This window comes from Chionomys nivalis, chromosome X, assembly GCF_950005125.1.
Source record: "Chionomys nivalis chromosome X, mChiNiv1.1, whole genome shotgun sequence".
Taxonomy (NCBI): domain Eukaryota; kingdom Metazoa; phylum Chordata; class Mammalia; order Rodentia; family Cricetidae; genus Chionomys; species Chionomys nivalis.
Genome location: NC_080112.1, coordinates 66,816,816 through 66,843,400, shown reverse-complemented (window position 1 = coordinate 66,843,400; position 26,585 = coordinate 66,816,816). Strand labels below are relative to the sequence as shown.

The following is a 26,585-nucleotide window of genomic DNA, read 5'->3' as shown; positions in this document are numbered from 1 at the left end:
CTTGCTTGTTTATTGAGAATGCTCACACTATATAGTTCTAGCTGACCTGCAGCTTACTATGTAGCAAACTAGCCTTAAAGTCAAGATATTCCTTTCTCAGCCTCACAAACACTGGGATAACAGGTTTAAATAACCTTTCAAATAAATGTACACTTTTTCAAATCTCACATGCTCTGAGTCCCCATTGTCCTTCTCTTCCTGTGAGTGGTAGCTGCTACCTCAAATTTCTGTACAGCCTACAAAATGGAATGGTTCATGGCAAGGGATATTTAGGTTCATGATATTTACTACATACTGAGAACTTATGAGTCTTAGGAAAAAAAGAAATAATAGTTGTCCAGGGCAATAAGAGGAAAGATAGAACATGAGCAAAGAAATAGGCCAGGAAAGAAGATGGCAGGAAGGCTGGTTGTCTCTTTCCATTTTGGAAACTGGAAGTGTTTCTTGGAAATTACAAAATAAAGTGAAAGATGCCTGTGCATTTATCTGAATTATGTACTATATAAAAGTCAACATCAATTCACTGAAGGCAAGGTCCTTATCCAGTCTGTTAAGTGTTTTCTTAAAAGAACAAATGGGCAAAGCATGTAAATCTTTAAGCAATTCTTGATATACAGTTTTCAAAAGCAGCCAGATATTAATCAAGAACAACAAAAGACATATATTTTTCCACAGATGGACATTTAAGAGCCTGAAAGGTTATCCTGAGAACTCATCACTTGTGGGATTATTTAATAAATACCAATTAGTTTATAAGGAAATAAGCAAGGGGATAGGAAGGTACCATGGAAACGCAAGGAAAAGGCTATATGTACTAAGTGTGTCTTAATTTAACAGAAAATGGAACATCATCAACAAATGGAACACTATAGACACAGCCATGCTAGAGATCATAAGATGTTTAGACCAAACATATATCAGTTGCAGAGTGTCATATTCTCCAAGAATTCAAAACATCTACTTTATCCTCTACTCCTTCAACTATCTATTCATTGAATATGGTTTTGGCATATATCTTACATAGCAGTGAATAGGGGTAGCTAAAATTATTGTGCAAATCAATCTCTTGTATTAGTACTTCTATGAGCAGGTGACTGGCAATTAAGACATTGATAATCTTATGATCTTTTCTTCATGACTTTTGACATCAAATCACACAATTTTAACAGCAGAAGGATTCTTGGTAAATCTGATCATCCCAGTTTCATGATGGCAAAAAAAAAAAAATAGAGCCTCTGGGAGGCAGAAATTACTTGCCTAAGATTGTATTCTGAACTGCTGCTTTATTATATATTATATAATTGTAGTGTGAGTGATAAAGAAAAGGAATCAAAATTATCTAAATTCTTCTTAAAGGTGACAAAAAGTCTATGCTAAACCCAAATCTTATGAAAATGAGAGGATACCACCAATATATTCACAAAAGTCACTATGTGCTGATGCTTTCTTTTATCTTACCATTGTTTGAATAAAATGTGTTATATACTGATACTGTAAGTTAACAATAAACATTGGAAGAATTATGTTGAAAAGCAGAGGATGTGGTGATAACTCCAGCAACGTGCAAAGGTTTATATTTTAAGCCTAAGAGAATAAACACTTTGGTTTTCGCTGACTTGGTACTTTAATATCACCATAAACTTTTTAAAATTAAAATTACTAAAATCAGACTTTAAGCATTATGCTTGTAGCACCTTTCAGTGTGAGGTAATCAGAAGTATATTTTTGTGAACTGCTGACTGTTGTTACATATCACATATTGCATGGCAAGCCAAGCTATTTATTAAGGAGAAAGTCATTGGAAAGTCCTAAGAGCAGCTTGTGTCTACCTAATATGCTAGGAACCTCATTGTAAGAATAAGTCCTCACATTTGTCTAGCACTTTCTCAAAGATGTTCTTATTCATCTTTTTATTTTCTCCTAACTGCAACTCTGAGGATGGTATCTAGTAATTACAAATAATGAAAATGAAGTTCATAGGGACATGGAGTAAAGAATAGATCTGGACTTTTAACCTAGGTCTGTCTGACTTCAGAGGTAAACAATAATCCTTCTATGAGTTGACTGGGCATCTATCTCTGGCATCTATCTCTGTGGTATAATACTTGCCTAACATGCCCAAGGCTCTAGGTTCAATTCCCTGCATAGTAAAAGGAAAGAAAAACAAAACAAAACAAAAAGAAAAGAATCATTGTATTTTGTGGGCATCTATCTTCTAGTTTTTTTGAAGTTTGTTAGTTTGAACCTCTAGTGCCCAATATGCTGTCTTGTTTGTATGGGAAGGAAACTGAGTTGAAAACTGTCCGTAGCAATTCAGCATTGTATTCCCCATGTCTACTCAACCACGTTTTCTAGTAAATCAATCAGATAGCTTTTTGTCTCACTCTTTCAGCGACTGAATTCACAAAGCTATGTCAGTGCTACACTGTTCAATTAGAATCTTAGTCATATGTAGATTTCTCTTCCAACGAGGTTCACTGTGATAATGTCAGAAGAACTTTTTTTTTCTCTTAATGGAGGATATGGACTCTGATATGAAACCAATATCTTAACAAGGAGTATCTTATAATTAAATTTTACTTGTATCAAAATGAGCTTACAGTTACTTTCAAAAGATGGCAAGGAAGGGGATCCTCAATCTAGAAGCCACTGTATATTATGCATAATTCACAGGATGTTAAAGGATTGAGATGCGAGTGTATCAGAACATTTGCTCAGGACTTGGAACATCATGTAGGAAAACTTTTCCTTTCAATCCTTCCCTCTGGTACCTCTCCTGGATTTCTTTCTACTTCATCCCCATGGTCTTGAGGCTTCTTCTCCACTGAATATCACAACTATAGGATATCCTTAGCAAGACAAGTAAAAACAAGTTTGGATTGTCAAATATCTGATTCTCATTTGATATAGTTGCCTAGAAAATAGCTCAGAGGGCATCTACTGTGGTGCCCGAGAGTACTACAGTTACCTGAGATGCTCCTGCTGAAATTTTCACAGATCAAGCCTGAAACAATTTGCTTGCAGTATTATGGTTCTGGTAAAAAGTACGAACTGGTTCGTGAGGAGGGGAGGATGTAGTTATCACAATGATATATAGGCAGAGAAGGCATTGAGTGCCTTATGGGAAGCCAGAGAAAACAATTGTTGTAAATTAGCCCTGAGATGAGAGAAAAGTGGGCTGAATTCAAGTCATTTGGGTTTTTCCAATTGTTACTGAGTAATTGAATAAAGATTATAGTTTTTGGTACTCAGAAATACATTTGTTTTTCTTTGAGTTCCATTTCTAAATCAAAGTAGACTAATGAGCTTCTTTTTCTCATGAAGGATGCATCTGTTTGGAAGCAGCAGGCAGTCGTGTGAATTCTGGCATGAGGCAGATGAAGATATGAAGAATTAGAAGAGGGGAAATATGTGTCATTCAAGCAGTATGAAGCCATTTCAGAAGGATGACAGAGCTCATGGTAGACACATGTTCATGGAACACAGAGACTTCAATAAAGGGTCACCCTTGGAAGGGTTATATCTTCTAAGAAGCTACTGTGCCATTGGAAAAATGCTTTTGGAAACAATCAATGGATTTGTAAAGAAAAGGAAATGATTAAAAGGCCTGCTGATTTCTGGGAGACACAGGATAGGAAATTGGCTGTTTGGTGCCTTAGACACAGAATCCAAAGAGAAGCAGCTTTACACTCCAGTTGGCTGTCTCTACAGAACATGCAGCAGTTAGGTGAGGGGTAGTCCCAGGTGTTCACAGCCTGCCTGTGCCCTACTCATCCTGCACCTGTGACAGTTTTGATTACTTGGTTCTCTCGTCCTTACCACTGAACAGCTTTGGGCCAGTATCAATAGACCACCCGAGGAACCAAATCCAAAAAACATACTCTCATTCATTTTCCGTTAGTTTCTGATCCTTACTTCATGCCTCCTGATCCTAAGCAAAACTCCAAAGATATGGATGTCATAGGTTAAAATAAAGAAGGCACCATGAGAAAGTCAGCCTGAGTCTTGTGCCTATATGGCACTCTCTGAAGCATTGCAGAGGAGAATTGTGTCTAGTGCAATAATTATAAGGGAGGGAGGCGAGCTGAAGGAGAAAAACAAAGAACAAGGAGAAAAAAAGAAGAAAATATTCTTACCTCCTAGAGTCATCCCTGCTTCATAACATTTTCGGAGTCGACAAGATGGACAATTTTTCCTCCGAAATTTATCAATGGTACAATCATTTCTGCTGGCACACAGATATTTCTGCTTCCCTGGGAGAAAAATGCAATAGTAGACAGGTTAGTGCATCTCCAGAGCTTCTTTCCTTGAGTATCTCTAGGCAAAAGGATAGTAATATATACTACAAGTTGAGAGACAATGGCCCCCAAAAATTTGATCACACGGAATCAAACCATTTAAAGAAGGTGATTTAATGCTGTGCTATGTTGCTTGTTTTTCATAGATGTTTTAGTAGATATTAGTAATTCAGATCCTGCTAATACTTCCATTATTATGACTACTGATTTTGAAAACAAGATGTTTTAGCTTGACTAAAAGCCAAGAGTGCCCTTGAGAATATGACCAGTTGTGAAAATTATCACTCTTTTAGCTTGGCACAGAACAGATGCTGGCTTAGTCAATACAACCTCCTACCGACACCTGTAATCATGCACAGATTCATACTTTAGCTAATTAGATGCTTTAAAAAAGACAGTACATCATTTTGCTATGTGATACCTAACTGTTTTTACATTGCTAGTGATGGCACTCTGAAGCCTGTAGGTTGAAAAAGCCGGAAATAAAATCCACAGTTTATGTGATAAATCACAGCAAGCAAAAGAAAGTCTTCTTAAGTCAGTAAAGGAAATAAAAGCACAAGCAGGTACAATTTGAGTCCTCATAGATGGACATAGAAACTATTTTGAAGATAAGAGCTACTCAAAGGAAGCTGTGGTCCAAAGATATGTGTTTTACTTCTTATTTGGCTTTCATTACAATGCTCCCAGAACCAATCCAACACATATTAGGCCCTTGATAAACGTGTATGTATGCAGAACATAAAGAGCATAAGTAAACAGAGTCACCATAGAAATAGTTCAAAATATACCCTCAAGTACATTGTGGATTAGGGATAAAACAAGATGGAAGAAAATGGTCTTTTATAAATCTATTATTTCCTTATTATTTAATCTGTTTCATTATATGGCTGAAAATTTCAGGGTTCTATATCAGAATAATGATATGTATATTATATTCGATTTGTTTACAAGTTTAGTAATAATCTTGAGCAAAGTACATGTAACAGAATTGTCATATACCCCTTTCTATGATAAAAAAAATTAAGGTCATTATGATGAAACATGTTCTACCTTTCAACATTATGTTTAACAGTAGTAGGTAGTGTACATCCTTGTTTTTTTACTAGACCACAAGTATGATATTAATTATAGACTCACATATGACCTTTAATTTGTGATAAAGGAATATTTATCTACTTTATTCAGAGTATTGATTGTAAGATAAATTCTGTCAAATGTTTTTTATCTTTTCTGAAATGATAGTATAATTTTTTTCATTCTGTTGATGTGGTAAGTTGTATTTATTCAGTTATATATACTGAACCATCCTTGAATCCCAGTAATAAATCATTTTGGATCATAATGGATAACTTTTAATGTGATTCTAAATTGAGTTTTATAGTGTGTGCTAAAGGTGTTCTTCCATCTATGCTCTTCAAGACTATTGACCTGTGTGGCATTACATCCTTGGTTTGTTCTAAGACTATGAAGCCAATGAATGAGAAAGAATTTAAATTCTCTTTAATCACCTCAAGCTTACTCTTCTATATAAAGCCTCAATTATCTCTGAAACATACTTGTAAAGTGTTTTCCCCAAATTTTCTTGAATTATGACTCAGTGTGTAATATTTCTGGACTCTGTTCAGAGATCCTTTCTTCCAGGAAATGTACTTCTGTCTCTTTGTAGCACTGACCCATCAGTGTTAGTAACACAGAATCTGAACTGGTAAGGATATTTAAAGCACTTTGGTAAAAAGTTTTAATGGGGCTCTTAGTTCTTAAGTTATGAAATGAACATAATATATGGAGATGCACCAAGTGACAAGTTGGTGATAGAGCCAGTATAACTTTTGAAAATTGTGCACAATGGAGACGTACCGTGAAGGAGTATAGTTGGAAGAGAAAACATTCTTAGTGTGTCAGATATCTTTCTGCACTGTTTGTTTAAACTCAGCTTGTGTATTTTCAGTTGCTAGAGGAAATTATAAGTGGGATCTGGGCCTGCTCCAATTTAGTTTTAGAAAGTCACACAATTCCATGTTGTAGTCTAGGTGTCTGAACAATTAGCACAGATAACACAAATTCAGCTCCTGCTCGGCAGAGACTAAACATTAAACTCCACTCTTTGATACTGTTTATGTCTCAATAACAAAATTATATCAACAGCCAATTATTAAGTTCTTACAAAAAGTCATTGTGAAATGGTTGGCAAAATACAAACATTCTTTCTCATGTTAAAGCATATAAGGATACACTGTAGATCTGTAAAGAGAATCCATCACACTCAGCACGGTCATATAATTGGCATGAAGTACTCTTCATGCACGTTGGCTCTGCAATTATTGACTGGCTGATATTCTACCCTTTCTTTCTGGTCTTATTCCTTCTTAACATCACAAATCTTGATTAGGGTTCCATGCCCCAGCAGGAACTGAGACAATGTGACAAGACAGTTTTCTTTTCCATAGCCACTCTATTTCTGCTTTTTTTCTTGTCAGACCCACAATGTTTCCACCCACTTAAACTTCACATCAAGCTCTTTTCCACTTAAAAAAAAAAAACACATACCATTTTGAGTAAAGGAATAAGGTAGGTGACTTAAGCACTATCAGTGCCATTGTATCATATCAGTGAAGAAAGGGTTGACCTGTCATCCTTATTACCCTGAAGTGAAGGCGGAAGGATATAGCTTCTCATGCTTCGTATAGAGTTTTAATATGGAATGTATAAGGCAAAATAAAAGAAAATATTGAGGTATGTAAGGGAATATCTGATTTAAATAAAAAGATGTATGGTGGTCTTTGATGAGAAGATACAATATTTTAGAGATTTCCATTCTCACTCAGTAAAATGTATAAATTTAAAACTATGTAAATAAAATCTTGTCAAAATAGTCCCAAAATGTATCTGGAGGGATAAAATGTGTGATAATGATAATGTATTTTTGAAATGAAGAATAATAAGATATTTTCTAATGGGCATTTAAATTACTTTTTTATTTTTAGAACAATCTTATTTTACATATTAATCCCAGTTCCCTCTCTCTCTCATCTTCCTGCTTCTTTCACCTTCCCCTCCCCACCCCACACTCCTGGAGATAATACCTTGATACTGGCTTCAGTACAGGTCAACTTGTAAAAGAAATAAGACAACCCAAGACATACAATGTCTGTATAAGATCATTTTAATTAAGTGAATAAATTATAAAATCTTCACTATATAGTTTCAGAATGACAGGTTAATCATTTTATATACCAATATAAATTCTGGGACCTATAAACTTCACTCTTTATGCTAACAATTCCATTGTATATATGACATATTTTTATCAATATTTTGTTGTTGGATACCCTATTCATTCCTATTGTAAATGGTGATGCAATCAAGATGGGTGTGTACATTTTTATATTTGTAATATATTACTTAGAATTATTTTGCAAACTCTACAGGGGTAGTATCGGTGGGTCACATGGCAGATCTGTTTTCAGTTTTCTGAGGAAACTCCATATTGGTTTCATACTTTCTGAACTAGTTTACATTTTAACCCATATTGTATAAGTAGTCCTTTTTGTCCAAATCTCTGCAAGCACATGCTTTTATTTTCTTAGTGACTGCCATCCTGACTGGGGTGATATGAAATCTCAATGTAGTATTAATTTGCATTTCTCTGATGGCTAGGCAAGGAGAAAACTTTTTAAAATATCCACTGACCATTTGTATTTCATCTTTTGAGATCTGTGGCTATTTCCCTAGTTCATTGACCAATTGAACTGTTAGATTTCTTGTAGTTCATTTTCCTTAATTCGCTGTTTATTTGGTCATAGATGAAAAACAATACAATAGAAAAACAGGAAACATGAGCAGGCAAATACAAAAAGAAGTGAAAAATACTGCTAAGTATATGAAAATTGGTCAAATTCCCTAAAATAATAGAAAGGCAAATTAAATATCATTTTTACATGCTAGGTTGCACATCATATTAAATACTAAGTGTTGATGAAGGGATATATTTGTTGGCTATTTTCAATAAGTAAGAATATACATATTTTCCCTAATATTTAACTTCTAGGAATAATCAAATATGCAAAAAGAAGTTTATTGTAGCATTATTTAAATGGGAAAATTGAGATATTTAAATGTCTACTGTTATGAGATTAATTAAATCACTCTGTATTCATAAAAAGGAATACTGTGTAGTTATTAATGATGATCGCAATTGTTTTTGTGTCATTTGGAAATATGTTTCTAGATATACCACTTGTTAAGACAATAAAAATGATGTTAACAAACAGTATATTTGGCTAGTTTCCATTTTAATATGCAATTCCCCAGAGCTCATCTATTCAAGTTTTTCCCTAAAAGTTTGGGAAATAATTGTATATATTATTTATTAATGAGGCATGATGTGATGTTTTGATAAACGTTTATATGATAAAAGGATTAAACTAAGGTAGTTAAATCCATTGCATTACCGGCTTTTTTTTGCAGTAAGCATATTACAAATCTATACTTCTAGTATTTTACTCATAAGTGGTTTTTAAACATAAAGCAAAGAAGTCAGCCTACAAATCACAACCACAAAGAACTTAGACAACAATGAGGATACTAAGAGAGACTTACATAGATCTAAATCTACATGGAGAGTAGAAAAAGGCAAGATCTCTTGCTTAAATTGGGAACATGGGGACCTTGGGGGAGGGTTGAAGGGGGGAAAGTAGAGGCAGGGAGAGGAACAGAGAAAAATGTAGAGCTCAATAAAAAATAATTAAAAAAAAAACCCAAAACCCATGAAAATGTGGAGTTATTAATTCTGGTCACCATGCCGTGCATTAGGTCTTTGAAGTGTATATTTTCTGGCCAAATGAAATTCTGTGCTCTGTAGTCAGTGTCACTGCTTCTATGAGGCTCATCTCTTCTCAGCATGGTTTGCAATAGACACCATAGGAACATAACTGAGAACATCTACTGTCCTCACTGCGCTGGACACTTTGAAAAGTTCTTCAAATGCTATCGAGTTCTAGTTAGGATTCGCTACCAGTTTACTGCTCTTGAATTTGTAAAATCGTGTAGACAAGTTTAGGCACACAGCCTGAGCAAAAGGCAGAACTAATATAAAGAGGGTTCAGTAAGTTTAGATTTTTTTTATTACTTTATTAATACTAGGAATCAAAATTTCCACTTCCTCCCCTCCTCCCGCTTCTCTCCCGCTCCCCCATTCACCCTCCTTCCTCCCACTCCAATCCTAAAAGAGGGCAGGGTACCCTGCTCTGTGGGAAGTTCAAGGCCCTCCCTCCTCCAACCAGGCTTAGGAAGGTATGCATCCAAGTAGACTAGGATCCCCCAAAGCCCAGTACTCCCATGTGGGTCTCTGTCTCTATCTCCATCTGTTGCCGGACGAAGGATCTATGGTGATATTCACTTTAGTCATCACTCTGACTACAGGACAAGGCCAGTTCAGGCACCCTCTCCTTCACTGCCCAGAGTCCTAGCTGGGGAAATCCCTGTGGATATCTGGGACCCCCTCTAGAGTCAAGCCTCTTGCCAACCCCACAGTGTTTCCCTTAATTAAGATATCTTCTTCCCTGCTCCCATCTCAACCATTCCACTCCCCCAAGCTCTCCCTAACCCTCTCCTTCTCCCTTCTCTCTCCTTGAAGAGCAGAAGGAAGGAGAATATGACCAAGGAAGTTTAGATTTTTTTTATTAACTTCTTAACCTAAGAATAAGTAAGGTTCTGCCTTACTCCCTCCTGTTTGAGTCTGATCCCTTCGTATTTTTATCTCTGCAGTTCTGTCAAAATTACTCCTCTGGGATTTGTTTATATTATTAGAGTCACTGCCTAAGCAGAATCAATGACACTTTCAAAACATGCTGTCATATTTACATGTTTTATCCAATAGATGTATTTCTGGATATCAGTGTACTTACCACATGCAATTCAACTGAATTGTCATTTAAATGTACAGCAGTGATTATTCATTTAAAGAACTTATGTGTTGAATATTTCTTCAAGTCTAAGATAATCTCTTAGTAAAATGGCCACTAATTAAAATTTATTAATTTCATTAAATCTAAATTTTATTTGACAATCTTACAATCTCCATGAAGTATAATTGGACAACATATTTCAATTAAAAATGTACATACCCATTCTTTGACTCAATACTTGTTTTTCACATGACATAACATATACACAGACATTCACTACAACAGCATGAATACCTATCACAACAAGAATAAATTATTATGTAACACTTCTCCCATTAAAAATTTTTATATATAACAAAATGGAAGATATTCCAAGATCTATTGTAAATTTTTGAAAATATATAAAATATTAATTAGGTAAATAAAATTGTTCTGTTTTTGCTTATTTTCATAAATGTATATAACATCTGAAGAAATATACAGAAATTGATAAAAATGCTGCTTTAAGACAGATAACATTTCTATGGAATTGCTGGGGGTTAATTTTTGCTATTTCACCTTTCATAGTTACCTAGTTTGGTTATATATGTTTGTGTTACCTTGGATTAAATTCCTTTCCTCTCTTTGGGCTTCAGTAGATACATCCATACACATAATAAAAAAGATTTCAGTTCCTAACACTTCAGTGAGAAAAAACTAGTGGCTCCCAGCACATCCTAGCTCTTAATCTGTAGTCCTTATTCACAGCGGGTGTGTTCCCTGTTCACCACACTGAGGAATTAGGAAAACTACTCCTTTAAAAGCTCAACACTTTTCATTTTGATCCCAAATATCAATTAGTCAATTAAAACAAGCTTGTTGAAGACCACTAATATCTGTAGGGGAGAAAGAGAAATTATTATTTCCTGTCTTTTAGATGCTTATAGTCTAGTAGGACATAATGTAAGTGCACAGAAACTGAAATGTCACAAATATATGAGAATATATGAGGGCTTTAAAATGAAGCAAGGATGTCTAGATCATGGCTTATGCCTTGTGTCTTGTGGGGCCTTGGCAACGACAGCATTTTCCTCTGAGCCTCAACATGAACGTCAGACTACTAGCTATGAACTCGGTAGTCACCTGATAAATCAATATTCATCCCAGACACTAAAGAGCTATCAGGCACACATGGTCAATGCTATTGGTTGTGCTAGGTATTTATTACTTGGGAAAACATCATGATGTGCTAGGAGCATAGACCTAGGCTAGGGGCCAGAAGGATGGGTTTGTAAATCTCAGAAATTCTACCTAGTAGTGTCAAATATTGCAACTGGGGTTAACGGCATAACTTTTCTGATTCTGTGCCTTTCTTTTTATTTATTTATTAAAGATTTCTGCCTCCTCCCCGCCACTGCCTCCCATTTCCCTCTCCCTCCCCCAATTAACTCCCCCTCCCTCATCAGCCCAAGGAGCAGACAGGGTTCCCTGCCCTGTGGGAAGTCCAAGGTCCTCCCCCCTCCATCCAGGTCTAGTAAGGTGAGCATCCAAACTGCCTAGGCTCCCACAAAGCCAGTACGTGCAGTAGGATCAAAACCCAGTGCCATTGTTCTTGACTTCTCAGCAGCCCTCATTGTCTGTGCCTTTCTTAAAAAGTGAGGTATATAAATTCACCTTTGCAGAGCTGTGACAATTAAAAGAATACATGTGAAGTATCTAGAAAATGTTAGTTAACAGTTAAATCACAAGCAAGGTGAATATTCTCCTAGGGGGAGTTGGAAATTTTTAATAAAAAAAAGAAAAAATTAAAATAAAAAGATATTGATAAGAATACTTAGATACCTAAAATAAATAATATTCTTCTCAAAAAGAAAAAAAAAAGAAAAGCTGATTAAGACTGAAGTGACAGCTGAGATTTTTTATTGTATTGTACTTAGATGTGCATTTAATGTTGTTTATTTATCTTAACAAGTGCTTTGAAATAGATTTAATCAAATTATTCAGTCTTTTTCCCATATAATTTAAAAGCATAAAATTACCCGAGGTGGAATTTAAAAAGTAAAATGGAATATGCAGCTCAGACTCACATCCTCTTTGCACTCTCATTCTGGGGTATTGTTCTGATTTGATTTCCTAAAACCACTAACCAAGATGATTACAGTGTACTGTGCCACATATAAAACCCTGACAAGATTAAGATTGGGGGTGCGGGAGAAAGAGGAAGATGCTAAAAGAGGAAAGAAGGAGGGCAGGAAAGAAAAGAGGTTAGAGAAGAAAATGAAAGGAAGGGAGAGAGGAAGAGAGGAAAGAGAAGCTGAGCTCAGTCCTATTAAAATAATGTTGATCTGTAAGAGCATCAAGATAAACTAAAAGATATCACCTGCATTGCATGCCATTGTCATTTCCCCTACGAATATGTGCACTATTGACTGGGTGAGGGGAGTAAGAGACTTCAGTCTGTATTTATTTCATACTTTTTTTCCTCCATGTTTTCATGCTTCTCCCAAGGATTAAAGATGTGTGTGGCCATTAACTGGCTCCAAGGATTATTTTGAATAATGTTCCCTGAAGAATCTATGCCATGATGGACTCAAAACACTAAGAATGTAAAGTTAATTTCTGACTCTAAGGAAGCACCACCAATGTTTCTAAGGGTTGATATTAAACTGAGAAAAAAATCAGTGAAAACTACAGAAAGGGAGAAGGGTCAGTATACTATAGTTAGTAATAAGTGGAGCATAGTAGGTTTGTGTTTAAGTCTTTCTTCTGTCTCTTACTATGGCAACTTGGTAGAAACTACTTGACTTTCTATGATCTGAATTTAGCCTTCTATGAAATGGAGGAAACACAGATCTGCTGTAAAATTTAAATACAATACTATTTGCAAGGCAATAAGCATTCAGTAAATGATTCATGAAATGTGCAAATATGACAATGTAGATGATCAAATTTTGATAGGACTGAATAAAAGATATAAAAAATGTGCAAAATGGTAGCAGTTGTTATATAATACATCAGAAGATAAATTGACAGGATAATGTGCAAAAAGACATTTTAACAGCTAACAAATGTTAAAATCTTGAGATAAAAATTTTCGTAGAAGTTTCATTTCACAGAAAGAGTATTCTTAATAAAAACAGACATTTTTCTAAGTAAACAAAGAATTGGAGGGCGTTCCAGGCAGAAAGCATGATGTGTATGAAAAGGAATGGAAGTTGGAAAGAGCCAAGATTGACACATGAAACAGGTTGTGAAATTTATGATATGTTACTCATCAAAAACTCCAAAATATTCAATTAGCCTTGATCAAGCACACTGACATTTTTTTCTCTGTACCAATTTTCTCCTTTTGAAGAATTGAAAATACTTGGAATGTATAGTATCATCATGAAGCTAAGGCTGTTGTGAGATTGATAACCCTTCTGTTTCAGTCTCCTAAATCTCAGAATTAAAGGAAAAATATTTCTTCTTAAAACTACCATAAGACAAACAAACCGGTCTTAGCTCTTTTGCTTGTTTTCTATCTCTGCTTTTGTCTATAAATGAGTGACTATGATCTATTAAATATTTGGAGGAAGTGAGCAACAGATGTGAGCAGATTATAGTCATTTGAAAATTTGAGATAGTTTTGGTATGTTGAGTGCATCACTAGCCTCTTCTGTCCTTGCATCAGAGATTAGTGGGGGCAGAGATACTGAACCCATGGGGAAAAGTTCATCTAGACTATCTCCTTGGAATGAACATAATGTATTACTCTTCCATATATTTCAGTTCCTTAAAGGAGTTCCATACAAAGAATTAGTTGTTTTATACCATAGTAAACCAGCTACTATATATAAAAATCTATATTAAATTTCAAGATTACAAGAAAAGATAAGTATCAATGTTTCCAACACATGGAAATGATTAACACTTGATGAGATATAAGGTCTTATTAGTTTGATTTGATACATTCTTGAAATTTAATGTAGATTTTTACATAATCTCTGATGCAAGGACAGAAGAGGCTAGTGATGCACTCAACATACCAAAACTATCTCAATACATGAGTATTATTTTGTTTTAACAAAACCAAATAAAAATATTATTGGTAAATAAATCCTCCTAAAATGTTGATATTAATTGAATTGTGAGAAAATTGATTACTGACAAAATGAGAAAAATTTCAAAACTAGGAGATTAAAATTTCTGTATAATACAGAATTAATAAATCATTCTGTTGCATTTGTAATTTTGAAAGTCAAGAGAACTCGAAGATACACAATACTAGGGTTAACTTGATGGGGAAAAAATCCTCTAAAACCAAATCTGTCTTCCAAATGACACCATGACAAACTTGAGTAACAACAGCCGACAAAGTTACTTCATCTCCTATAATTTTCACTGTCCCAGAAGTACTTAGGAATCTAATGGATTTTGTATTCTGGAGAAAATTTACAACAAGAGGGTACCAGACATTTTCTTGGAAAACAAAAGGTCATCTTTGGCTTCAAATCATCAATAATTTTTAATAATCCAGAGAAAGAGACTTGTGACATTCCAGTTGAAAAAGGCTTAACTCACAAATATCAGGAATGGAAAATTACTTCCAACTAAAGAAAACTTCTTCCAAATAACAACAGTATTTCTCTGGCTTAGCCTCTGTTACAGTAAATTTCCCCTTCTCTGTTCCCTAAGCATTTATAAAGGCATGGATTTATCCAAATATATGGCAACTTTAATTACTTAATAAAAATTATTACAAAGATACAAATTACTTAAAATTACTAAATTAAATTTAAAAATGAAAATTGACCTCTAACAAGTAAAGATATTGAATTGCTAGTGAAACAGTATCCCAGGACCATTTGGTTTTACTAGAGAATTCTATGAAATGTTTAAAGCTCTAATATTAATCTCTCATAAACAGTTTACAAAAAGAATTGGGACAACTTAACAATTCATTTTATAATAATAATGTTACTGCATTAACAAATCAAGACAGAGATAGAACCAAGAGAAAACTACAAACAAATTCTTACGATCACAGGAAGGGGTAACACCTGAGTGAAATATTAGCAAGCTAAATCTGGAACCATGCAGAAAGACCCAATCCTAAATCCAGGCACAGCCTATCTGAACTTGGGGAGTGTAACATAGTGTAACAGTTTCAGAAGGGTGGCAGCCTGTTAACTCCAGGTTAAGCCCACAGGGAAGTGGGACTTTCCCCACCCACAAAAAGCTCTAGCAGTTGCTGAGGATCCAGGGTAGAGACTGAATTAAGTTTTGTGTTAAGTCTCACAGATACATGAAGGGATCCACAAACTCACCTGGAATCATGCAGCCCTAGATTGGAGACCCTATCGGGCAAAGCATTGTTCGATCATCAGAGGAAGGGATGAGATAGGGCCTCTTCCATAAATACCAGTTCCACATAGGGAAAGGACACTTTAAGCAGACTAGGTCTTACTCCTCCAGGGAACATAAAGGAGAGCAAAGGTGGCCAGAATTAAAAAACAGACAGACAGACAGACACACACACACACACACACACACGAAAGATTAAAAGATCCAATCAACAAAGTAATTCTAAATGTTTAAGTTTCATCATAAAAATGATATAAAAAACAAAACAGAACAAAAACCCAAGACATTAGGGTATGGTGGTGATTGCCTTGAATCCCACCACACAGACAGCAGAGGCAGGCAGATCTCTGAGTTCAAGGCTAACCTGGTTCACAGTGCAAGCTCTAGCACAGCCAGAATTATGCCAAGAAATCCCTTCTCAAAAAAAAAAAAAAAGAAAAACTGAAAGGAAAAAAATCAATATAGCATGTCTCCTCTATAAATCAATAATCCCACAATAAGTACATCTGATAAAAATGACTTGGAAGAATAACCAGACACAGAATTCAAAAGAATGATTATAACTCTGTTCAAATAGTTCAAAGAAGACAGGAATCTACTCCAATAGAACAAAAACAAGTAGATGAGTAAAATATGGAAACAGGAAACGAGTAAACATAAACTGAAGTAAAACTTAAACTGAGAAACTTCTTAAGCAAAATAAAAGCCTCAATGGATCTTCACCAATAGACTGTGGAAATCATGTGCGACAGTGCCAATCAGGGAAGCAAGAGAAGGTAGACGAATTGGATTACTCGGGAAAGATGAACAACAAACTTTAAAAGAAATAGGAATGAAAATTTGGAGAGTTCAGTGGTATCATGAAAACACCTAGCCTTCTGATTATGGGTACAGAGGAAGACCACAGCAAAGGTATAGAGGATATTTTCAAAAAAGTCATAGGAGCAAATATCCTAAACCAAGAATAAAGAATGTCCATACAGGTCCACAAGGAAATCCAAATATAGAGGTTCAAAAAAGATGACCAAACATATTATAGCCAAAATAGTAAACACACAGAGTGAAGAAAGGGGACTAAAAGTTGCGAGAGAAAGGTCATTATCAGGGCAGGTCCATCCGAATAACACCTGCTTTTTTTTTTTTTTTGACAGAAACTTTGATAGACAGAAGAACCTTGAAAGATATATTTCAAGTTCTGAAAGAAAAAAATGTCAACTCAGAATATTATACTCAGCAAAACTATCTATTAAAATTGAAGTACAAAGAAAAACATTTCATGCAGAAACATTTTAATGAAATTTATGATCACTGAGACAGCTCTGCAGGGGATACTGGAAGGAATATTTTAGTTTAAAGACAAGTATAAACATATCCAAGAAGCTACAGGGAACAAATAAATGTTCAAAACAGTTAATAAAAAGAAGTCTAAGAAAGCACAAGAACAAAAGAATGACAGTGATTAATGCATACTGCTTAGTGATAACTCAGTATTAACATACTCAATTCCCCCAAAAAGATATTCAATAGAAATAGAACCAAGAAACAACCTATACAACTATTCTAATATTTAATAAAAGAGATTTAAACCTAAAATGTTACTTCATACTAATTATGGAAACAATATACTTAGAGGATATTAAAATTCTAAACATATACACACCAAAACAGTTTTACCCATTTTCCCAAAAGAAATACTGTTATATCTGAGAATACAGATTAATCCCAACACAATGATACTGTATGACTTTCAATAGTCCACTGTCACCAACAGGCATATTATCTGGATAAAAGATGAACAGAGAAAAACTGTAGTTAAATATCATAAATCAAATGGACCTAACACCTATCTACAGAACATTGCACATTAACACTAAAGAAATCACATCATTCTCAACAGCCTATCAAACTTTCTGCAAAATTCATTACATATCTTGAAAGAAACCAAGTTTCAACAAATATAGGAGAATTGAAGTAACATCCTACATTCTGATACCAATGGGATACCAATAACAACAGAAACTGGAGAACATACACAGACTCACAGAGAATAAACAACATGCTACTGGATGAGAATGAGGTAAAAAAGGAGATGGCAAAGAAACATAGAAACTCTAGGAACCGAATAAATATGAAAGCACAACATTTCAAAACCAATAGCATACAATGAAGACAGTTATACAATAAGGGTTTATATCACTAAGCGCCTTGATGAAAAATTGAGATATCACGAAATAATAACTTAACCCAAAGCAATAAAATTAGAGATTAAAAAGGAGAGATAAAAATGAGGAAATTCAGAGAATCATAAGGAAAATAAACTGGTAGATGTAAAAGAAAAGAATGAATTTCTAGATGTATCTGATGTACCAAATTTAGGTCAAATGAGGTAAATAATTTAAACAGACCTATAACAATAAATGAGACAGAAGTAAAAAAAAAATCTCCTGACTATAAAAACTCAGGACTGATGGATTTATCACAGAAGCTTCCAGACCTTAAAAGAACTAATGCCACAACTCCCAACTTACTTCATAAAACAGAAAAACATAACCTTTATATGATGCCAGCATTACCCTGATCCTGAAATCAAAGACTTAATACAAAAAGTTAGTTCGAAGATGTCCTGATTAGCTTTTGCTTTGTCAACTTGATACAGGCTAGAATTAGCTAGAAAGATGGAGCTCAACTGAGAAAATGCTTCCATCAGATCAACTATAGGCAAGTGAGTAGTGTCCTTTGTTGATTAATAATAGACAGGTGGTGCCACCCCTGCACAGGTGGTCCTTGATGCTATAAGAAAGCAACATGAGTGAGCCATGAGAAGCAAGCCAGTAATCGTGATCCCTCCATAGCCTTGGTTCCTTTGTTGATTTTGGTTCATGAAAGACTGTAAGCTGTAAGGTGAAATAAACTCTCACCTCTCCAAATTTCTTTTGGTCCTGGTTCGTTGCTCTTGGAACTAGAAGTATGTAACTTCATTTTATTTTTTGTTAAGCCACAGTTAATAGCCTTAAAAGTTTTAGAGAAACTTTTGATTTTAGGGAGATTGAATTTTAGAGAGGCTTTGGATGGTTTAAACAGATTGAACTTTTAAAGACTAGGACTTTGAAAGTTAGACTGTTTTATATTGTGATATTGATATCTATATGAAATTGTGGTTATAAAGAAGAGAGAAATGTTGTGGTTTGATCGTAATGTATTACTGTGTCAGGCTGACAAGGAGTCAATTATCCCTGTTAATTTTTTGTCAATTTGACACAGGCTACAGTTACCTGGGAAGAGGAATCCCAAGGAGAAAATGCCTCCACCAGATTGCCTGTAGGCAACCCCGTGGTACATTTTCTTGATTGGTGATTGATAATGGAGTTCCCAGCTCGCTGCTTTAGGTGCTACCGCTGGACTGCTGGTACTGAGTGCTATCATAAATCAGGCTAAGCAAGCCATGAGGAGTGCCACCCCTGCTTCAACTTCTGCTTCTAGGTTCCTGTCTTGAGTTCCTTTGCAGACTTCCCCTCATGATGTACTGTAAGCTATAAGGTGAAAAAAACTCACACCTCTTCAAATTTCTTTTGGTCATGATGTTTTATCATAGAAATAGAAAAACTAACTAGAACATAGGCCAACTCCCTTATAAACATAGACAAAAAATGTACAACTTTTCAATAAAATTGAAGATTACGTTCAAAAGATCATTTATGATTAAATTAATTTTATCCCAGAGATGTAGGGATGGTTCACATATGTAAAACAATGATTATAATACACTGTATAAATAGACTGAATGACAGAAACCAGAAAATATCTTTGATAAAATCTAGTACTTCTGTGATAAAATAAACGGCGTGCAGAGTCTAAGGATACAGAGGACATAGCTCAACATAATAAACATGATATATAGCAAGCACACAGCCAATGACATGCTAAGTAGAGACAAACTTGAAGCATTTCTACTAAAATCAGGAACAATGTTTACCTTCACTACTCCTTTTCAACATAACGCTTGAAGTCTTAGCTAGAACAGTAAGTCAGAAGACTATAAAGAGAAAATAAAATGCTAAAGGAAAAATTCTTTATTTTCTTAGTTTTAAATGCATTTCTTGTGTCAATGTTATTTTAAACTATTTCACTTTTTAAAACTGTTGTAAATAAATTTGTTCTTCATTCCATTTTGAATTATTGTTGGGCTATAAAACAGTACTTTCTGTTTGCATATAGATCTAATAGGACATAGCAACCTACAAAATGCATTTATTAGACTTAATATTTTGTGTGCTTTTAATTTTTTCTTTACAAAAGATAATGTCATTTGTGAGTATAAATAATTTTACTTCTTCATTTCCAATCTAGATGTCTTTTTGTTGCATTGTCTTGAATCATTGCACAATCTTTAACCTCTAGTACAATATTGAAAAGTAATAAAGACCTAAACCATTCTCTTAACCCTTATGTGAAGATGGCAGCATTTTATTTTATCTATAAGTCTGCGATTAGTGATGGAACTTAAATAATTTTAGTACTTTGAGAATTTTATATACTGAAATATTCTTCTCATTCATTCTTCTAGAAGTTTCAAGGTTTCCGGGTTACCATTTAGATCTTTGATACATTTGGAGTTGATTTCTGTTCAGGGTGAGAGAAGGGGAACTAGTTTCATTCTAATACTTGTAGATATTCATTTTTTTCTCAACACTGTAAAAATACTATATTTTCTCTAATATGTGTTTGTGATATTTTTTCAAGCATAAGATGGTTTTGGAGGCATGGCATCATATCTGGGTCCTTGATTTTGTTCTCTTGATCAATGATACTTTTTTCTGCCAGTATCATGTTGTTATTACTACTGTGTCTCTATAGTATAATTTAAAATCATTCATGGTGACAACTCCAACCATGTTTTTATTATTCAGTACTGTTTGGGCTATCTGTGGTCTTTTGCGATTCTATAAGCATTCTAAGATTCTTTTCACAGTTTCTGTAAAGAAATGCCTTGGTATTTTGAGTTGGTAGATTGCTTTGGGTAGGATGGCTATTTTCACAATGTTAGTTCTACCTGTCCTAAAGATACAGTGTAATACTATCATTTTATATGTACTAGGATGGGATCAGTGATAACAATAAGAGTAGAAATGAAAAATATTTTGTGTTGGAAATGATGTGTAGAAATCTGAGCCCAATACACCACTAGTAAGAAATGTGATTGAATGAGTCACCAAAGAGAAGCATTTCTCTGTTCCTCAAAGAGGTACATGTAAATGTACCATATGACCCTCCAATTTATAGACACAAGTGAATGAAAACACATGTGAGAACAAAAAACCTTGAACATAAATATTCTTTGGAACTTATTCATATAAAAAGAAAAATGGAAACACACCAAATATATACCTACCCAATGAACAGGTGAACAAACGTGGTATATCCATACATGGAATATTAGTTAGCCAGAAAAATGTATGGAGAACTAATGCTTGCTAGAATGTGGATAAAGCTTTCAAATATGCTTACTGCACTGAATCTAAACAGAGAGACCACATAGTACATTGTTTCATTTATATGAAATTTCCAGAGTTGACAAATTTTACAGAGATGGAAAGGAAAGTAGCACATGGCAGCAGCTGGGAGGAGGGCGAATGGGGAGTGAGCACGAACGAGTATAGGACTTCTTTTTTGAGCTAATGAAAACCATCTGGAATTAGATAGTGGTGATATTTGTAAAACTTCTCGAATACACTAAAAGTCACAAAATTGTACACTTTAAAAGAGAGAATAATGTGGCATGTAGAATACATCACACACACACAAGAAAAATCCTAGAGTGCTTTTTTTTTGTGCCAGTAATTCTGAGCCTCTGGAAGAGAAGTCCGAAAAAGAAATCAAAAGAACTTTATAAATTGTAGCATAATTGGCCTAATGTAAAAGCACGCAGAAGTCTTTGAGGATATGCTAGGCATTCATACATTTTTAAGACATGTTGCTATGCACCATCTCACAGCATAACCATGAAATAGAAAGAACAAATCTCATTAATGGCTTTGTGGAGACAAAAGCAAAAGTCCAAAGAGCCTCAGGGACCTGCCTAGAATTCCGTGGGCAGTGCTCTTTTCTCTAAGAGTGGCTTTACCTTGCCATGGTCCTTAAAGTAGACTCTCTGCAAAATAAAAATGAATTCTAACACTTCACAATTTCTCATCTCATCCACTTCATTCTGTTACCCATTCTATCACCTCTGGTGACATCGAGATTCTATTATCTGCAGTGCCACTGGGTGGGAATTCAAAATAGCCTTTTGAAACTGCAATCTCAGGATTTCGAAATGGATCCCTGAAAGAGGCTATATCCATGATCCAGTCTTTCCCTGGCCTCTGTCCACCTTTAAATTATTATCTTTGATATTGCCATGTGACAATACCCAGCAGTATATGAAGTCATACAGGTTATTATAAATGGAAAAGAATAGCTTTCTCTCTCATTCAGGTGTATAGGAAACAATGCAGTAGATATTTCTTTGTCATCTACTACTGTCTAGCATATTACAAAACTGTCAATATACCTTATTTGATTAAAATTTGACTGATCCTTGGTTCATGTCCATGCTTTTAACATGCTTCTAAGTGAAATGCCCAGATTCTGACAGATTCATGAAGTTTTAATATACTGCCAAAGAAAAGCAGCCTCTTTCTGGGTCAAAAGCAATAAGAAGAAACAACTCTACAGTTTTACAAAATCTTAAGTCTTATCACCTTTTTTGGTGTCAGTAATTCTGAGCATTTGGAAGAGGCCGATAATGGCTGATAGTAGCTGATTGGAACGCTGCCCTTACATATTAATCCTAAAGTTCAATAAGGCTACTGTGTGGGATTCTGGTTTCAAGTCTCCCAAACTATGAATAAAACATGTCAAGAAAAAGCTAGTAAATGAAAGATCACCTTGCTGTCACCTCATTGTCAGCAAACCACAGTCGCTACTGCCCCTGCCAGTTTATGCATCAGGGGAAAAGAAATAACTTCCTAAGTTACATATATCTTCCATGTAGGAGTGCTTGTCCATGAACTCAAAATAGATACACTAAAGGCAGACCAGACATACTTCTCAGGGACACCAGGTAAGTTTTCAAGGGTGATGAGGTTGGAGAAGTCCATATATTAGCATAAATTAATACAAACAAATTTGTTCCAATAAGATCACCACAATTGTGCACAGCTTCAGAATGACATTGCAGAATGCCAAATGACAATCATGTTTCCTCTAGATTAAAAACACCAGACAATGAAACAAAGACTTGTTTTTGTAGAAAGATTTGCTCTTGCTGTAAATTCTGTAATTTATCTGTGCAGGCTTCTAGTGACTTTGTAACTAAGATTCAAAGCTGAATTGGGTTAGAAAGGAATCCTCTATTATCCCACAGCCATTTCTGACAATGACTTATTTACTGGGAGATTGTTATTTATATGTAATATAATCAGTTATCTACTCTGTATTATATAAATGTGGTTGGACACATCACTCTAGTTGGAGTTATCTTTGTAGTATATTATTTTTTGAAGGGGACATACAATTTTAAGAGTTGTGGTGGTATTTCAAAGAGAGAGTCATTACAGTGAGTGCTTTTTACGCTAATAAACTGTGTTCAGAGAAAACAGTGGAATGAATTGCAAGTAAAGCCATTTCTCCAAAAGTAACTCTTTACAGAGGGAGTGGAGACAAGCATGTATTTATTTAAAAATAGGCATAATTTTCCTGTACAATGGCAAAGTGACCTCCTAGAAATACTCACATTACACTGCAATTTATATAGTATTTTTACAAAGATGGTCACTTTTGGTCTTTTTTAGCTACTGTTATTTCAATTTTACTTGTGATCAAATTAAGGCTGAGAGATGCTAATTGCTAGACGTTATTTCCTGACTTCTAGTGTTCCTTCCTCCAACCACATCGTTATTGTTTGAAAAATCTCTGAAGCTACTCAGGGGACAGCTTAAACTGTGTTATGTGTTCCTTAGTGTGAATCAGGAAGCCATAGAGTTTGTTTCCCAGATACTTAGGGTTAATGTGAGGCTGTATAATCAGTCAGTCTCTTCTGCAAGAAAACATTAGGTCATTCACTTGTATTACTAGCAACAAGGATGTTAAATATCCATACTACTACAAAAGGGATTCCTATTAGAAAGGGACCTCCTTTTACTGGGTACATGTGTATATTATTGGCATTTTTCAGTGATTGCATAAGAACATGGTAAATTTGTTAAAAACCAAGCATGAAGATTTACCAAATGCAGATTGGGCCAAGTTGACATGGCTAAAAGTGAATCATTTCTTAAGAAGGCATACAATACTCAAATAAAGCTTCTCCTTTTTCTAGTTGTGTTTCTAAGGAATAGAATCCCAATATTAGTTCTTATAGTGCATGTCTATATAATTTGCTCTCTCACCATATACTAATGGAAAGTTTTAAGAATGAGCTAATTTATGTTGTGTTCTGATAACCTAGACAATGTGATCAATATTTATATACTCAAGACAGAGATGGGGGAATGTTAGAGAATGTAATCTTTTAAGGAAAACAGATTGTGCCTGCTTCCAAGAATTCATCAAGATGGTATTTGCTGATTATTGGCATTCTCTCAGAGGAGGAGGGTGTAGAGTAATGGTTCTTAACCTTCCTAATGCCATGACCCTTTAATACAGCTCTTCATGTTGTAGTGATCTTCAACCATAAAATTATTTTCATAGCTATTTCATAACTGTAATTTTGCTACTGTTATGAAACATAATGCAAATATCTGATATTCATGATGATATGATCTAAGGGAGACCCTGTGAAATGGCCATTTGACCCCCATAGGGGTTACAACCCACAGATCAAAAAATACTTTGAGATTCTAAACACTCCATAAGCTGTTTACATACAATTGTGCCACAACTGCACAGCCCCTCAATATTGGGAAGTGCTAGATGATACAGACTGGGTAAGGTTAAATGAAACGGTCTTTGTAGGCTTCATCTATTTTGCCTTGAGAAGCCATAATTCATGATGAGCGAAGACTTTCCAATGCAGAAACTTTGAGTTTCCCTGTGTTCCTATAAGTGACTACTCTGTCCATGCTCTCTGGGTAAGTCTGATGAACTCATTGGTTACCTAAGATAAACTTCGGTGGAATTATACTTTGGACTGTTAGAACGTAAGGAGGAAGTAGAAACTCTTTCTGTCTCCCAACCTGGGATAAAAGTAGGTTGTGACATTAGGAACTAGAGTAAAATAAGTCAAAAGGAGTCTCAATGAGGAGAAGGAAACCTAGAAAATCCTATGCAACCTCTTAGTCCTTCTGTGTGTTAACATAGTCAAGTTGATTTTTTTCCCTTGTGAAATCTTCCCTTCTCTCATAGATGTCAGTCTCTACACAGGAAGCAGACCCGAATATTTGGAAACTACACTTTCAAACATACCAGTGATGCCAACCACTTCATATACATAGCCTATCTTCTGTCTCCAATTCGCAACATATGCTTGCCAATCCTAAGAGCCTGCCCTTATGTGGCAAGGCCCCTATCCCATAGAAGTATTCATGGTACAGTCTGGTGACTTGCACAAAATGATTTGAATATGCTGAGTCTGCCCTGCTGCCCTCAATTCTCTTGCTTCTCTTCTTTTTCTAATACTCAAACTTCCCATTATGTTCTGATGTCCCTAAGCAGATTCCTTAGACTAGAATGAACCTCAGGGCTTCATTGCCCTGAGGCTACCTAAAAACAAACAAACAAAAAAACAAAAAAAAAAACCCAACCCAACAAAAACCATACCTAATGCTTGTTTACTGAGAATGTATTTACCTGTTTTGTTTAAGACAAATCACATTGTTTCTGCTATGCCCACAAACACGTGTGATAGTCTCAAGTTCAAACACATCCAGGTCTCCCCATAATCCTTCCCTCTACTTCCCTCTTCTTGTACTCTTTTATCTTATCAGGTGCTCATGGCTTCCATTTTACTCCTGGCTCCAGAGGCTTCCACTTTGATGTTCTACTTATACCTTCATAGTCCTTGTAAACATCTTCTCTTCAGAACCTTTCTTAAACACCATCTATCCCTTCCAAATTTGGAGACTCTCTTCCAGTGTCTTAAAATACAGTTTCTGATACTATTTATTAATGACTACACGCCAAGATGGAAAGCTTTCCTAAATAACTCTACACGGGATATGAGTTTAAGAAACAGACAAGTCATGAGTATCAAGTAATTTCAAGAATTTTCCTATTCTTTTAGTCTTTTCTAATTCCTAAGTCATACTATATGATTTTATGCATCCACTTCTAATCCTTGTATTTCTAAATACTTTGTTTGATTTACATGTGATCCCCAATTTCCACTAGTAGAAATGAATCCAAAAGAAATGTTAAAAAAGTGAAGCATTAGTAATATAACCTAAATTCATGGAGAAAAGTCGGGTCTCTAAAAATATTTTTAAAGTCACGAGTGAAGCAAAACAGAGCAATGGCTGTAGAAATGGTGTTCGTGTGAGAGCAGCTGTAGAGTAAATAAGGACAATTGTTGTTCGTTGTACTACAGTAGCACCAGGCACACATCTGTAGGCATATGAAGCCCACCAAGCACAGTGCATTCCAGAGGTTGTGATGCATTTGAAAGAAAAATCATAATTTCAGAAAAGTGAACCTTCTACTGCAGAGCTTAGAGTGGCGGAGGGGAAGGATCAGCAAGTACATTACTAAAAGATTAAAGCGGGAAGTGGTAAAAACCACAAGAGAAACACACCCAAGGCCTACTGTGTGAATATTAAAGAGGACATGGTACCTTTCAATAGGGTACAGCATAGTTGAAAAAGAAGGTTTTGAGTGGCACCTAGAAGAATGATAGTACTTAATGAAACAGACATGGGAAAAATACTTGAAAGAGAGAGAGCTTGAGTACAGGTGAGGAATAGGGGCAGGCAGGATGGACGTAGATTGAGGTAAAGGAAGAGTTTAACTACTTTTTACAGCTATCCCTTGCAGTATCCTGGTAGTCATAGAAAGGAAAAACATATAGAATATCAGTTTA

At 35.1% G+C, this 26,585-nt stretch overlaps 1 protein-coding gene across 1 annotated transcript in view; it reads right to left on the bottom strand.

The window, feature by feature from the left end:
- The window catches only part of Ar (androgen receptor), a 175,997-nt gene that overhangs the window by 33,981 nt on the left and 115,431 nt on the right, over nucleotides 1-26,585 (bottom strand). The window contains exon 3 of the mRNA XM_057759414.1: nucleotides 4,137-4,253. Within this exon, the coding sequence (XP_057615397.1) occupies nucleotides 4,137-4,253 (117 nt within the window). The remainder of the gene's footprint in view (nucleotides 1-4,136; nucleotides 4,254-26,585) is intronic.